The 17,502-nt window shown below is 40.0% G+C and overlaps 1 protein-coding gene across 1 annotated transcript in view; it reads right to left on the reverse strand.

The window, feature by feature from the left end:
• The window catches only part of PHLPP2 (PH domain and leucine rich repeat protein phosphatase 2), a 56,348-nt gene extending 39,149 nt beyond the window's left edge, over positions 1 to 17,199 (reverse strand). Inside the window, exons 1-2 of the mRNA XM_087827397.1 lie at positions 17,101 to 17,199; positions 9,719 to 9,993 (exon numbers count right to left, since the gene is read on the reverse strand). Of these exons, the coding sequence (XP_087683523.1) occupies positions 9,719 to 9,993; positions 17,101 to 17,199 (374 nt within the window). The remainder of the gene's footprint in view (positions 1 to 9,718; positions 9,994 to 17,100) is intronic.
• Positions 17,200 to 17,502: the final 303 nt, after the last annotated feature.

Genomic DNA, 17,502 nt, shown 5'->3' on the forward strand with positions numbered 1-17,502 from the left:
CTCGAAGTTTTTTCCTCAAGATCCCTTCTAAAGTCTTTGAGGATCCCAAAGAGCTTTTGTTTGCATGGGGTATATTTATTGTTATCTAATGAATTAGAAACTAAAATTAAGAATTTCCAAACATTCGTTTATTCATTTTTAAGCAACAATAATAAACCAATGATGCTAACATAAATAATCTTTGAAAAATATATTTTCCAAAATGAAACAACTTTAGAGAAAAGAATAGCACTGTCTTACATTTTTGTAAACTGCTAGTTGAACAGAAAACAGCTAGATTCTCAGATCTGCTTCTAAAGTCAATCTGCTGTGATAACATGCTATTTAGCCTCTAGAAAACTCCTCTGTACATGCATGAGAGACTGGGAGTAAAAAAGAAAATCAGTGCTTTAATATAAAATAGTTTTCACCTCATGGACCTCTTCAAAGAATCTCAGGGACCCCTGAAAGGGTCCTTTAAGAATGCCTGGTCCACATTTAAAAGCAGCAAAATTATGAGATATAAAGATTATACGTGGTCATATCTGATCTCACATAAGCTGCGCACAGAATTAGAGATGCAGAATTTGGGTTGCCCACTATGTCCCAGGTGCTACAGATTTCCACTAGCTTCGTAGATGATTCTTCCATAAAAATCAGGAATAAAATGGCGCAGTAATTCCCCAGAAATCATTACACCAGCTGGTCCTGACTGAAAACTAAAGTAAATCAGAATGTCTAAGTAATCATTTGTGGCTCCTGGTGACACTGCATATTTTAAATCACACGGATTTAAAATACTTAAAAATATTTAAAAAACAAAACGATGCAATATGTATTTTGATAGATGGGGTTACATCAGTAATAACAGCAAGGTACCTCTTTTGCAATTCTTTTATCAGAAAGCAAACCTTTATAAATACAGGGCTAAGAGTATAGGCTCCAAATGTCAGACTGCCTTGGATTGTCTCCCAGCTCTGCTATTTATCAACGACATGCCCTTGACAAGTTGTTTAACCTCATTGTCTTTAAATTCCTCATCAGTCTGATGGGAATAAGAACAGTAGTTATTAAATTTATTTACTTACAAGATATTACATAGTATGTAAAGTGCTTAGCAAAATATCTTAGGACTGGAACCAAATTTTACTTAGAATAAAAATAGAATATTTCCCCACCTGAAAAAAATAAAACACAAGTATAGGAAAGTCTATGCACGTTCAAAAGGTTTTGAAGAACATTAGTCTTTGTCTTGAAAGGATTCTGTTTAGAAAACTTAAGAACTGTATTAATTAGAAGCAACACGATGCACCTCCCATCATGGCAAAAACATATGAAGGACATTTGTAGTTAAAGAACTAGAAAATACTGTTGCCAATAAGATTTAAGTAAAAAATAACATGAATGCTACAAAAGTAATTGTAAACAAAGGCATCAAAATGAAAATTTAGGAGTGGAAATCATACTGATGAGCAAAAAGTAAAATAAAATACACCACCTGGCCCTTTCTAACTGCTCAGTTCAGACTTTTAGCTTCTATAAACTTAGAACTACTACATGGGGAATGACCAAAGAACCGAAAGTCTACAAAGGCCAATAAATGTTGATTTTAATAGATACAAAAAATAATCTTTTCAGAATAAAAACATCAGTTACAATTAATCTCTAGTCAAATAAAATAAAAATTTACAAAGGACTATGACAATAATAGGCATTTTCCCCATACAATGGTAGAATTCTTCGAAAAAAGATGCATTTTATGAGGGACTTCTAATACACCGTTTCCCGGGGAAGTCAATTAGCCATGTAACATGAAGACTGACTGACGGAGTAACTTGAAGACAAGGAGACCAAGGGTAGAAAGAGCTATCTGTATCTTCCAGTGTCAAAAAGGGTTAGACTAACTCTGGATTGCTCTAAAGAACAGGACTAGGAACAATGAGAAGTTGTTGCACAGGTAAGGGGGTTAAAACTGAGGAAGAATATCTGAGCTGCCCAATAATGAAACAGTCTGCCTCTCAAAATAGCTCACAGAGCTAGAGAGCCATCTGTCACCAATATTTTAGAAGAGACACCTTAAGAATCACACTGGGCCAGATGATCTTTAGAGTCTTTAGAACTCAAGAGTCTATTCCATATCCAAGATACCTTCCTAATGTAACACAAATTCTACCTAAACCCTGCTATTATTTTTGGATACAGAGCTTACTGTATTTAAATATCAAAATTCCATATAATGATCACATATTCAGGACCAAGAAATAATACTTTCAGGTTAAATCTTGCTAGCTCAATTTTTCAATTTCTCTCTAGAATACCAAGAAAAATGGAAACATCCTAATTCTGACATACTTTACATGATGAAATTTCCTTTCCTAAAAAGGCTCTGTAGATTGATGTATTATAGCATTGTACACCTGAAACCTATAATTTTATTAACCAATGTCACCCAATAAGTTCAATAAAAAATATATTTTAAAAAAGGCTCTGTAGATTTTGAAACCTCTCTATATTACAATTTCCACCTAAAGAAAGTATTTTCCCTGGTGGGAGAAAAAAAAAAATCAATAGAATTTCCATATCTGCTCTTATTAATTTAGCATAAATGGGTAAACAAGAAATATTTTAAGAACTGCAAAAACAAGTAAAATGAGAGACTGATTCCATTTACTTATTAAACTCATCTGCTTAAAAGAGTAGAGAGTAAGGGGGAGGGGAATGCTATAATATGCTTACAGATCAATTTTGTGTTTCAAAGTTACAAATGTTTAACAGGCTGGTAATTAGCTATTTGTTAAAACTCTCACATATAAAAGGAAAATTATATACTGTAAAACAGGTGTAGAAGAGAGTAAGGTTGGCAAAGGATCAGAACGCTCAGCATTTGAAATACTTGTAAGTGCTTTACAGAGAGGCGGTAAGACTACTGTAATAGTTTTAGTTTGCTTCTAAGGCTTCTACAAGCTAATATGTCCTTGTGAATCTGAATACATATGCATACGGTTATTTCTCTCCAAACCAGCCAATACACTAATGCTATCAACACTAGTTTAAAGCTCTTAGCCAACAGCAGCCCACAGTTATTCTAAATAGTGCTCACAGTTAAGAGTAAATTTCATTCCAAATATCACTTCATAAACATTTTAATTAATAGCGGAAGGCAAAAGTTTACATTATTGAAATCCAACAAAGGGATAATACATTATATCAAAGACCCTAACAAGCACAGCAGCACTCTTGAAAGAATTGTATTACAGTAAACCAGATGGTATTGCAACAACCATTAAAAACAAAACAAAACACTGCCAATTAAATTATGACCCACCAACAACTCTAAGACACAAGCTGATTTCATTATTAAAATGTAAAAACAAAAAGAATTTAAATAAAACAAATTAATGCATATCATATTCTTTTAAATTTTAAAATAGTACAAAAAGCCCGGCCGGCTTGGCTCAGTGGCTAAGCATTGACCTATGATCCAGGAGATTGTGGTTGGATTCCCAGTTAGGGCACATACCCGGGTTGCAGGCTCAATCCCCAGTTGAGGGTGTGCAGGAGGCAGCCAATCAATGACTCTAATCATTGATGTTTCTATCTCTCTCCTTCTCCCTTCCTCTCTGAAAAATCAATTAAAAATATATTAAAATACTACAAAAATATAAAGCACAAAACAAAAATAATCTTCTTTTTCTTTCTTCAGTGATAATCCGTTCAGTATGTATCCTTGATATAGCAGGCAGTTAGGCAGACATGAGCAGAGTAGGAAAGATAGGCTAGGTACAGAAGGTCACCAGGGGGAAAGCCCCACACGCCTAGCAACTGGGAAAACAAGTAATGTAAGGGGGGACCCTCACCCACAGGGTGACCTTTCCTCCCCTAGCACATCGCTGGTCATGTGGTTTAAACCTCTGATCTTTCATATACCCGGTCATGCAGTTCTGACCCTCCCCTATCCTTTCCTCCCCTTGCATGTCGCTAGTCATATGGGTTAGTCCCCTTAGAGGGGGAATAAACAAGGAGGCTGCAGAACAGCATTAAGCATTAAGCCCCCAGGACAATAAGGTTCTGATCCACATTAAATACATGTAGGCCTCAGTTGTGTTTCAGCTCCAGACCCAGAAAAGCACCAAAACCAGACAAGTGATGCCATGGCTGACATCAGGACCAGGTGCATTGACTAATGACCCTTTGCCCTGGCATTGACCAATCAGTAGAAACCATGATCCTGAAAGGACACACCTGGAAAGCTGATGAATAATCTATTGAGATACTCCGCTGAGAACTCCCCTAAAAATACCTTTAAAATCCCTTAAATCGAAGAACCCAGTGCCGAGCGCTCTTGTGCTCTCTCCTCTTTCCTCCCTCTCTCTTCTTCCCTCTCTCTAACACCCAGCACCTTTCCCCTTTCTTCCCTCAGGCATGTAGCTTTCCTCTCTTTCTCCTAAGCTCCAGGGGCTTCTGCCTCTGTAACTTGTTCCCTGAGTCCACGAAGCCCAGCTGGCTCACTTCTTCTACCTCTGACTTTCTAAATAAACTTTCTCTTGTGTTGAGTTCTTGGCTCTGAATTCTTAGCCAAACTGAGGTCTAACGTTCAACATTAACATCCTAGAACAGGATTTTTCATTAACTTTTATAACATCAAAATATGGTAAACTAAATTTTAGTAACTTGTAAGAGGTGAAACAGCAAGTCAGTGACATAAAAGGAATTAGAACTCAGGATCCCAAATCCCTAGGGTATTATTTTCTGATACACATATTATTGCTCCTTAGCTTATCTTAAAAGATAGTCTATCAAACACAGAAATCTTAGTAATTTTGATGACTAAGAATTAAAGCAAATATATGACCATGAGCCAAAGGGCACTGCGTTTTATCACATATGATCCTGTTACAACTTTTCAGACAGAAGGCAATGATTACACTAAGCTCCACTAGTGAGTCATTTATCACTTAAACAGTTCAATAAAAAAGACTGATCAACTATTATCATGTAAAAAGCAATGGACTGATAGACAAGACACTGTTCCAACCACAGCTCTAGCAACAGGCGGCTGCAGGAATGTGTTTGCAACCTGCCCTCTCCGGGGCTCTGTTTCATGTCTATAAAATGAAGGGACATGGTCTCAGTGATTACCCCTTGGGAAAATCACCAGCCTTCTGAGCAAGACAAGTCTTTGTTGTGTAAGATTGTCCCACATGACGTAAAGCCTCTCTGGCCCTTGTCCCCTAAATGCTGGTAACTCTCCCCAGTAGTTGTGACAATCAGAAAACCTTGCCCCCAAACCTATTTCAAAATAGAAAGGATAGGGGGTAGAAGGGCTGTTAGATAGGGTACACTTCACTCCCCTAGACTATAATCTCTCTCAGGGTTCTCTCTTCAAGTGCTAAAATTCTATAAATTAGTAATCCTTCAGTTTTATTTAAGTCACAAGTTCATGACTGAAAAAGAGTACGAAAAGAAGGAAGTCGTGGATGATTTGGAAAATACATGGTGAAATTTTAGTCCCAGTAATCCCATTTCTAGGACCTAGCCCAGGAAAATCAATAATGTAAAGATTTATGGGCAAAGGATTAGTCATCACAACACTAGTTCTAAGAGTTGAACAATTTGAAACAACCCAAACAAGTAACATTTATTGAGCACTTATTTGACGCCAGGCATCATTCTAAGTACTTTACTTCCTTGCTACTCAAAGTATAGCACATCACTTAAGAGCTTAATTCAAAATTTCAGGCCCCATCCCAGACCTACTGAATCAGAATCTGTATTTTAGCAAGCTCCCCAGGTGACACAGGAGTTTAAGAAACACTATTTTATAAGTATTAATTCATTTAATCTTCATAACATGTATAATTAATCCTCAAGAAAACTCTATAATGTAAATATTATCATCCTTCAATTTACAGATTAGTTAACTAAGGCAAAGAGCATTATGTAACTTGCATAGTAACTGTCAGAACTAGAATCTAAATCCACACACTCTCCAAAATCCAAGCTCTAAACCATTATTGCATATTATTTTTCAATTTTTATACAATATCTCCATAAAATGGAATATTATGTAGCAATTAAAACTGGTGTCTAGGCCTTGGCCAGGTAGCTCAGTTGGTTAGAGCACTGTCCCGATATGCCAAGGTGGTGGGTTTGATCCCAAGTCAGGGCTCATCCAAGAATCAACCAATGAATGCATAAAAGTGGAACAACAAATCAATGCTTCTCTCTGTCTCTCTCTCCCCGTACCTTCCTCTCTAAAATGAATAAATTAAAAAATTTTAAAAACAACAAAAACCTGGTATCTAAGGAATTTTTAATAATACAAGAAAATAATTAAAACAAGCAGTAAATAAAATGAATATATGGTATCGCCCCAAATACATAATTGTTTTTAAATTACATACACACTCACTTTGAAAAAGATCTGGAAAAAAATGTTACCATGGGGAAGCAACATATGGGATCTGGTGTCAGAATGCCACAGTTCGAATTCCAGCTCTACCGCTTACAGCTCAGCAACCTTAGGTGAGAGAGATGTATAACCTTTTTAAGACTCATTTTCCTCATCCATAAAATGAGAACTATATTTACCTCACGAGACTGTTGTGAGGATTAAATGAAGTAATCTACAAAAAGCTTAATGATTAAAAATTACTTCTATTTGTACTTTTTCATTTTTCCAAAATTTCTGCAGTGAATACATATTACACTTCAGTGCGCAGCAAAAAAAGTTATTTAAAAAGATGTCTTAAATTGTCAACTACCCTATAAAGGGCTATTATGAAGAAAGTACCTATCCTCTGATGAGATAACAGAAGACTGAACTCAAGCAATTAACCATTGAATAAGACAGCTGAAAATTATCTTTAAATAAGTATGATTAAATAGTGAAACTGAGTAAGGGACACTACCAGTTTCTCCCCAGGAGGGCCTTTACTCGGAACAAAGTCCACCATCTATCTCATCTATCTTGAATGATTTAGGCATTCCAACTGCCTGGCAGTACCTCCCTGACCCTGAACAGGTTGCTAGACCTCTCAGAAAGCTCAATTTTCCTCGTTTGAAAGGAATGTCATGACCTCCCTTGGAGTTGTGAGAATTTAATGAAAAAATGTGAATAAAGTACTACACACACACTGATAGTAAAAGAAAGCACTGAATGTTAGCTAAAACCTACCATCATCATCATTTTTTGGCTGGATGACTTCTAGAGCGCCTATTCCAGAAATGAAAATATATTCATTTTTTCAAACCATAGTTTTTAATAGTGTTTTCATTATTGTCTAATCAATTATATCTTCAAAGAGCTACTTCATTATAAAATTATCAAGGCCACAGGGCTAAAAAGAGATACACTCTCCACTTTAAGTAGTTTAGATTCACAAAAGTAAATTACATCACATTTGGATTCTTAATTAACAACACAACTAGTAGTAGCAAGCTAATTCAGGAGGGGTTTCCTGAATTAGCTAATATCTTCATATACACTAGTATACAAATGAGTAAGTCTTATGTTTAATTACATTAGCTCCACCAATCACTACCAGCTATAGTGATTACATATGTAGGTCAAGGCTTTCCACCGATAAAATTAGATTGGAATCAGTATTAAGATTTAGAAAAGCCTAAGGATCACCCTGTCTGATCCTTTAGTTTTACAAACAGATTTAGGAAATGTAGTTAACTGATGAACAAGGAAAACATTCAAATGCTAATCTACTTTTTCAGGAATTAATCCAGGTCCTAAAAGGAACACATAATAAACCTTAGTTTAGACTTTTAAAATGACATCAATTTTTAGCTCAGCTAAAGGTGTTACTATTATTACATTTTAGGGGTAAGTGGGAGCTTCCTTTCTCACTTTCAATAGCACTGAATCCACAGCTTTGAACTGTTTCAAGATATTTATTCATTACAGAGAAGAGGGAGGAAAGAAAATCACCAGTCAGGCTGAGACGGGCCAGTAAGCCAGGACAAGTACAACAGGGAAACTGAGACAAATAGCTGAACGAACTGGCTGAGCAATTTACAGCAGATACAGAAGGTCACTCCCTAGAGATAACATCTAGGCCTCAGCTGTATTTCAGCTCCAGATGCAGAAAAGCAGCAAAACCAGGTGAGTGACACCAGGACCAGCTGCAATGACTAACACCCCCTGCCCTGACGCTGACCAATCAGTGGAGACCACAACCCTAAAGGAGCACACCTAGAAAACTGATAAATATTCTGCTGAAACCCTCCTGAGACCTTCCCTAAGATTCCCACCTGGCAAGAGAGAGAAAGCCTCAAGACCAAGGACCCATGAGCTCTCTCTCTCTGGAGAGCACTCCCACGCCTTCCTCTTCCTCCTCTTCTTCCCCCAAAGACATGTATCTCGTATCTCCTGAATTCCATGAGGCTTGCAATCAGGGGAGCAATGGGTAGTGGTAGCTTGTCCCAAGCTAATCCCCTAAACCTGTCCCCAAGGCCCCCTTTTCTCTGACTTCCCAGAGAGTTTAGGCAGCCCAGCCTAGGCTCTCCTGTTGCTCCTTCTATGCTAAGCTCTTCCTTGTTTCACAGGCCCCAGCTTTAATAAACGTTCCCTCATAGTCACCTGGACTTGAGTTGTGAAATCTTTCTTGCATGAAGTCAAGAACCCACACACTACTGGCCAGCCCTAGGGAGACCCATCAAGGGCCAGGTCCCCTTTCTGGTAATAAGGCATAAGCTCTTATTTGACACTTAATTCAAAGAACAGTAATTTGTTTAAAAAAATGAATCAAAGAACGTGTTCATATGCACAGTATAAGACCACTATAAGACTACTTTTTTTCATATAAAAATTTTTTAAAAACATAAATGGCTTATAAACCTATGAAAATATGCTCAACTTCACTCATTAAGATGAATAAAAATTAAAATGACAAAAATAACAAAATTTCTATCAGATTTTCAAGAATCTAAGTCATCATGGTTGAAAAAAGGTTTGTCTTTGGAATGTTGACTATGATTCTCTAATTTAAAAATTGCTGACAGTCATTTGTATTCACAAGCCAGTACACACTCATACATGAGTATGTGTCTATTTACATGTATTACTTTTTAAACTTTTTAAAAAATTTTTGTTTGTTGATTTGGAGAAAGACAGAAAGACATCCATTTTATTGTTCCACTTATTTATTCATTCACTGGTTGATTCTTATTGTATGTGCCCTGACCCAGGATGGAACCTGCAACCTTGGCTTATTGGGATGGTGTTCTAACCAACTGAGCTACTCGGTCAGGGCTAAAAAAACCTTTTTAAATGTTTATTTTCACCCTGGCCAGCGTGGCTCATGGTTGAGCATCGACCCATGAACTAGGAGGTCATAGTTGGATTCCCGGTCAGGATATATGCCTGGGTTGAGGGGGGGTGCAGGAGGTAGCTGATCAATGACTCTCTCTCATCATTGATGTTTCTATCTCTCTCTCCCTTCCTCTCTTTGAAATCAATAAAAACACATTAAAAAAAATGTTTATTTTCAATTTAGATATCCAACCTATTATGCAATCCAAATGAAATAACTTTACGTTTTCCTTCACTGGTAGTTTTTAAGTTTAAGAATCATAACATCAGCATTCTAAGGATAAACCTGTTTTCAAGCCTAGTGACTGCATAATCAACATCAGTTCCAACACAATTAAAATCCTAAAGCACACTTCCAACAGAAACATGTATTACGTACACTGCAGAATTCGAGTGGTAAGACTCAGATCTTACCTGACCAGGTCTCCATGAAGCTGTAAATAAAGACTTTCCTTTCCCTCTCCAGAACATATTTCCGATGCTGGTGTCTCTACTGTGCACAGGACAAGATGTAAGTCGGAGGAGGAGGAGGCAGAGGAGGTGGTGGTTGTAGTGGCAGTGGTCGTGTCTGCTCCATAAAGGTAAACACAGCCTCTCTTCACATCTTCTCTCAGCCAGTCTCTTTCTCGAGAGCCAAATCTACTTCTCCTATTCAAACAGTTTCTGCTCCCATTGCGTTTCATATTTCTCTAAAAAAAAAAAAAAAAAAAATCAAGAGAAAAATCATCCACTAGAATGAGTTAAACATGTTCAGTACCCATTCCACCTTTCCACTCTATAGTCACCAATACTCTGCTCAACTGAGTATTACCTCCTCTCAGAGAACCTTCTGCATTGGCCATGCCCATTCTTAACCTGGTAAACTTAGTTTTCTTTTTCTAAGTGCTTTTTTTAAAAGTTTTTTTTTTTTTTTTTGAGAGAGAAACATCAATTGGTTGCCTCCCACACATGCCCCAACTGGGGTATCAAATCCACAACCTGGGTATGTACCCTGACCAGAACTTGAACCCACCACCTTCTGCTGTACAGGACGACACTCCAACCGAGCCACACCACTCAGAGCCAAATTTAGTTTTCATTATTATTATAGGTGCTTATGTCTCTGTCCATCATCTTTTCTGACCTTTCCTTTTTCTTGTGTTTTCAGAAAAGTGTCAAGAATAATAAAACATCTACCCAACTTTCACAAATTTTAATATTTTGTCATATTTAGTTCCAATCATTATTCTAAAGGACATATATACAATATATTCTTACATATACAGCTGAAGCCACCTGGTACCCCAACACAATCCTATGACCCTCCCTCTCTCCCAAAACTCTCTACTGGATTTGGTATTTGTCATTCCATGCATTTTCATGTCTGCCATATATGTACATACCTATAAACTATATATAGTAATGTTCTGCATGATTTAAAACTTTAAATCCTAGCATACTTATGTTTCGCCCTGCAATACTTTTATTTGGTTCTATGTTGGTTTAGATATATCCATTCTAATACACCCAGCTCATTCATTTGAATAATATTCCATTTTTGAATACACTGCAATTTATCCATTCCCCTGCTGATGGCATTTGTTTCTAATTTTTCACTGTTGGAAACAATGCTTCAACAAACAATTTTGAAAATTGAAAGTTTCTCTAGGGTACTGACCCTCTGCCTTATATCCCAAATAAGCAAGTACAGAATCAACCCAATACTGCACAAATATTCTTTCCATTCTCATCATGTTACAAAAAAATTACTGTTGCACTTGATAATTTAGGCATGTGAAATTCATACACATTGTGGAGTCACTGTTATCTCAAGGCAAAAACAACTGCTACAGCAATATAACAAGATTCGAAAGATCAACATTTACCTGCTCTATTTTTACAAGTCATTTCTGTTCCCTTTAAAAGAAATTTCCACTAACTACACTGGCATACCTCTCCAGTGTCAAGCCTTTCACTGTTTCAGTAATATCCAACTACTTGTAGCTCCCCAAACACACCAACTAACCACAATTCTGTGACTTGTCTGAAATGTCCTCTCCCACTCTGTCACCTGACTAGTCATTCTTCAAAACTCTGTGCAGATGTCACTCTCTCTACACTCTCTATGAAACCTTCCGTCTCCCATCTCCATTTCTCTCCTGCTAGGTAGAATCAATTTCCTGGTAGAATGAATTAATGACTACTCTCTACTCAGCAGAAGTTCACCTTGAACATACTTCTATTACTATGCAGATCACAATGGGTTTTAATTATTTATTTGATATTTCTTCCTTTCTTCTACAACTGAGAATCTATTATAGTGCTATAACACCTGGGTGGCACAGAAATGCATGCAGAACTCAGGTGACATCACAGAAATGTGATGCATGTCAGCCCAATTAGCTCTGGCAAGAAGTTAAACAAACTTGGAGGGAAGTATCTCCATTTTTACAGAGAACCCTACAATCTTTTCTCTGTATCAGCCAAAAAGTAAATAAACTACTTTTACTACTATTCCTCATTGGAAAACAGAAATACCTATAAAGCAATTTTATTATTATTATTGATTTTAGAGAAAGGAAAGGCAGGGAGACAGAGAGGGAGGGAGATGGAGGGAGAGAGAAAGATGTCAGAGAGAAACATCAATCAGTTGCCTCCCATAGGCACATTGGGGATGGAACCCAAAGCCTAGGTATCTGCCCTGACCAGGAATCGAACCCACCACCTTTTGGTGTACAGGACAATGCTCCAACCAACTGAGCCACACCAGCCAGGGCAAAGCAAATATTATTTTTGTAATTACTGAGATTAATATTTTAGGATAACTGTAGCACATAAAATTTAATTTCTAAAGATGATGAAGAAAGGGGAATGTAAAGTTAAAAGGTATTGCCATGTGGGAAGAAAATAAAACATGAGTGAGAATGGCTTCATTGTTTAAGTTTAGGAAAACAGGCAAATAGGTCATTTTGCAAATCTCAGGGATGTGAGTATAGCTATTCAAAACCATGAAGATTATTACTGATTGTAACTTTAGATAAGTAGGAAAAACCCTTGCAACAAGTGGAAACTAGGTCTTTCTTCTCATCAAGATTTTTTTAAAGCCGAACATCTCAGAATTAATGAAGGGCTTTCAAGTACTTATTTTATAAACACAGGGGCCATCATATTTGTACCACTAAATAATTTTAACCATTGAATAATTCACAGGTTAATTTGAAATATTATTTTTTACTTTATTTTTTTAATCTTTGGGAAAGATCTACTGCTCAATCTGAAAACAGTATTCTATATGGCACATTTATACAAAGAAGTTCTGCATTCAGTGGAGAGAAACTTTGCTCACTGCTATTGAGAGAGCAAATAAGACACTATTCCACACAAGCATCAAAAGCTTCTTTAAAAAGACTTTTTTAAGCCCAGCCAGCATGGGTAGTGGTTGAAAGTTAACCTATAAACCAGGAGGTCATGGTTCAATTCCCAGTCAGGGCATATGCCTGGGTTTCGGGCTCAATCCCCAATGGGGGGTTGTGCAGCAGGCAGCTGATCAATGATTCTCTCTCATCACTGATGTTTCTATCACTCTCCCTCTCCCTTCCTCTCTCTGAAATCAATAAAACATATTTTAAAAAACCCACCTTTTTAAGGCCCAATAATAGCCCACAGACCTCAGTCTTAGAATTCTAAGTCAAAAAAGACCCCAGGAGGTACTGTATTAGTTCATCCATGATTTTTCTTCTCTGAGGATTTTTAAGTCACTTCTAATGTGATATATTTCCTTTAAGATTATAAACTCCTTAAGGAACTTTACATTATTGAAACATATGTGTTGTTGGTCAAAGAATGTACCTCCTGGATAAATGCTGAGTTGGAACTTTAGATATCAATGGGCATTTAAAAGGCCTAGATACTAAGAAAGTACAGGTTTTCTAGCAACAACCTAGATGGACGTTTAGCTATTATTAGCCACTGCTGAATTACCTGGTGCTTTCTTCTCTAATGCCTGAAGCATCAGATAACTGCTGGAAAGGCTAGCACTATCCTCTGAGACGCGTTCAATTTTTAGAATCACTACTCCACAGGAATTGCCAGATTAAGAGCATTTTATTTCCTCCCTCCATTACTCTTATGTAAGAACTGTTGACAAACTTATCTATAAGAGAACACAACTATAATCACCTCTCACATCAAATGAACGTATAAAGAGCACATTTAAGATTTAAAGCTATTTCTAGAAAGCAAAAGTCTTTAGATTTAGCCATGAATTAAGTACCCACTTCAGCTTTATGCTTTTGACTCCCTAAACATGAAGATAATATATGAGGGCTGTGATCAGTTCAAAGGTGATAAACTAGTAAAGGCCCATCTACAATTAACTCTTAAGGTAAATGGTAAAAGCAGGGTCTCATAAAAAGTAAGTCTCCATATTCAGTGAGCACTATTTGAATGTAAAATATCCTAAGGGGAAAATAAGTTTGTTCCTGCATTCAAACTTTAAAACAATATGGGCTTGCTCAGCCGGTGTGGCTCAGCAGTTGAGCACCTATGACCCAGGAGATTACGTTTCAATTCCAGGTCAGGGCACATGCAGAAGACAGCTGATCAATGACTCTCATCATTGATGTTTCTATCACTCTCTCCCTCTCCCTTCCTCTCCCTGAAATCAATAAAAATATATTTAAATATATATATGGGCTCATGTCTGTGACTATACATGTTAAATATTTTGGAAGGGGTGAGATGAGATAGGGAGACGAAAAATATTTCAGTTCATTAAAATCTTGTTTACATTAATTGAATTTTTAAAACCATATACACACCATTTTGACCAAAACTTGAAACTATTATTTAAAAAAAACTAATCTCATCACATTCACTGACTAGATTAGTTGTAACTTCATATCTTCTACAGATGTTTCTCTCTCCCTCTCTCTAAAAAAAAAATAATATAAAAATCAATAGATAAAATTTAAAATAATAATTAAAATATCACACTCTATTCCAACTACAAGTATAAAGGGGTACATTCTAAATAACAATTTGATCTGGGGGCAGAATTTGAATCAAATTTTCCAATATTACATACAGACCGTGGCTAAACTACACTGGCTTAGTTCTATTAGTATTTTTATGAAGATCTATTTTTGATGTTGTTGTTAATCCTCACCCCAGAATATTTTCTTCCCCATTGACTTTGAGAGACTGGGAGGGAGGGAGGGAGAGAGGGAGGGGGGCAGGGAGGCAGGCAGGGAGGCAGGCAGGGAAGGAGGGAGGGATAGAGAAACACCGATTGGTTGCCTCCCTCATTCACCCCAACCTGGACCAGGGCCGGGGATCAAACCTGCAGCCCAGGTACGTGCCCTTGATGGGGGAAACGAACTCCTGACCCTTCGGTGGGTGGGCTGAGCCACACTGGCCAGGGGAATGAAGACCTATATTTTCTGACAATAATTATGTTCATAATTTGGTATTAAGTATAAAAGAGTTACGAAAAAGAATAAGTCTTTCCCAAAGGGTCTTCTTCAGAGAATAACATATTGGAGATTACGACTTTCCTCTCAATTCAGAATCTTCTACTTATATATTCTTTTCCAGTTTCACTTGGCACAAAATTCAACCACTCAGCTATTTAAGGGAACTTCTGTATGTAGAACACACAGCACCAATTCTCCATAGTCAATCCCATTTACTTGCAAGGATTATTTAAAGCATTAACCATATGCAATAAAGCAAGAGATTCAAGGGCCTTAGACAGCCTCCCAGACCACCAGCTGAGCACCATAATCAAGACCAATTTCTAGAATCTTTCTAATGCCACCCAGACTGGAACCCCAGGGAACCAGTGGTGGTGGGTTGCACCACTTTCTGGAAGTATAGGAAGGTAGGACCCTTCAATAAAAAGGATCATTTCTCAATTCCTTCCCTCTCATTACTCTCTCACCAAAACAAATTAAAAAAAAAAAAAACACCCTAAAATTGTTTACCTTCTAGGCCAGAGGGCATTATCTATCTCTCAGACCTGCCATTTGCTGATAAATCCAGCTGACTGAACTTTTTTTTTGGTTCATTCACAAGTTACATTTTTGTGACCTTATGGTTTTAAATAAATATCCAAATGCCTTTGGGTAATTATATTCGCAACTTATGGTTAAGTTGTAACAAATATGTACAAGGATTATGGAGATGTGGAGGTAAACTATGGAAAATTATTCCTTTAAATCACTGGATTAAGACTGGAAGGTAGCAGCAAGATTGGAAGGTAGCAGCCCAGTCGGGCGTGGCTCAGCAGTTGAGCATTGACCTAAGATCCAGGAGATCGGGGTTTCGGGCTGCAGCCTATCAATGACTCTCTCATCATTGATGTTTCTACCTCTCTCTCTCCCTCTCCCTTCCTCTCTCTGAAATCAATAAAGATATATTTAATTAAAAAAAAAATTGGAAGGTAGCAGGAAAACCTGAATATTTCACAGAGCTCTACTTTATATTGTTACATGAATTCACCAGGTACTTCAAATCTATTATTACTTTCAGCCTTCCCATCTTTGTGATGTCCTACTAATCATCTTCATGACAAGTATATTGTGCTCAGCTTCATTCCCAATGTACAGCTATTCATGTATTTTTTATCATGTATTTTCATTGTTTTACAAAGTATTTTTTATTTTAAAACAGACAATCTCGTAAATTTTCTTCTCTCTCTTCCTTCTCCCTGGCAAGTTTTAAATCCTGCTGACTCCTCTTCTAGAACTCTAGAAGGAATTCCATTCCATCTCCAGGAGACACCTAGTTTACATATTTGACCTACAGAAAAAAAAATTCTTTCCAAATATTTCAAAGGCTACAAGAGGACTCCATCCAGTTTAGTCTCCCACAACCACTCCTCTGAACCATCTTCACGGTCCCCTCCCCACCCTACATTCCTTGTGCACTTGAACTTCTTGTCCTCACCTTCAAGGCTCCACTCCCCCCCCCCCCATGCCTGCATCTGCTTTCATTTCCTCCTACTCCCCCCAATTCCTGCCAAAAAGCCCCGCAAGCTGCCTGTTGCATAACGGCTCCCCCATTACCGTCTCCCCGGGTTGTCAGGCCCGCTCCCGCAGGCAGGAATGCCCATTTCTGTCCACCCCCCCCCCCCCCACCACCACCCTTCTGCAACACGCCCAGCGGTTCCCAGAGAAGAGGCTCCTCGGAGGATGCTCCCTCCAGGCGGGGCAGGACGTGCCCCCAGGCTGGCGCCTCGGAGCGGGAAGCGGGTCTTAACTTGGGCGGTGAAGCCCCAGGGCCGAGCGGCCCGCTCCACCCGGCGCGGCCCCAGGCACAGCGCAGCGCTCGGCCAATCACCGCCGCCGTCCTCCCGCTGGGGTGATGTCTTCAGGTGTCCGGGGAGAGAGCCCTGCGTACTTCCAGCCCGGCTCTCGGGCCAGCAGTGACCGGACCCCGGGCCCCGCGAGCGCCCGAGGGAGGCAGTGGCGGGCCCCCGGGTCGCGAAGGAACCGGCTGGCGGCGGCGGCGGCGGCGGCGGCGGCGGCTGGGCGGACGCCGGACCCGAGGCGTGGGCCTGCGAGGAGCGTGGCTCGCGGCCAGGGATGGGCAGCGGAGGGGACGCAGGCGGACGAGGCCTCAGCGGGGCCCAGGCGCGGAGGCCGGGGCCGCGGCGCCCCCAGCGGGGTTCCGGGGCGGCGGAGCAGCCGAGCGGACTGAGTGACGCGGGGCGGGGGTCGCCGGCTGCCTCAGCAGCGCGCCGGGCAAGGGCGGCCGCTCCCCGCCTTCGCTCCCTCCCCAGCCCGTTCGTCCCCCCTGCCGCCCGCCCGCCTCACCTTCAGGACCCGAATCCCGCCCGGCCGGCGGCTCGCGGGCGCTTCGGCCGGCTCCGGGGGCTCGAGCGGGCCCGCGGGCCCCGGCTCCACCTCCCCCATCGGCGGCAGAGGCAGCACAGGGACGCCCGGCCGGCGCGACGGCGCGCGGAGCCTCGGCGGCGCGCCCGAGCGGCCCGCGGCCCCGCCCCCCGCGCCCCCGGCCCCGCCCCGGGCCCCGCCCTCCCGCAGCCCGGTTCGACCTGCGTAGCTGCGGGCAAAATGCATCCTGGGCGCTGCGAGCGGCAAGCGGGCGAGCTGGATGCGCGGTTCCCGCGGGCGGAGCCGGACACCGCCGCAGGGCTGGGCCGCCGCTGCCCGCGGCCCTCGGTTTGGACGGAGGCGCCAGGAGGGTTATTTACTGCT

Source organism: Miniopterus natalensis, chromosome 18, assembly GCF_054644295.1.
Source record: "Miniopterus natalensis isolate mMinNat1 chromosome 18, mMinNat1.hap1, whole genome shotgun sequence".
NCBI classification, from domain to species: domain Eukaryota; kingdom Metazoa; phylum Chordata; class Mammalia; order Chiroptera; family Miniopteridae; genus Miniopterus; species Miniopterus natalensis.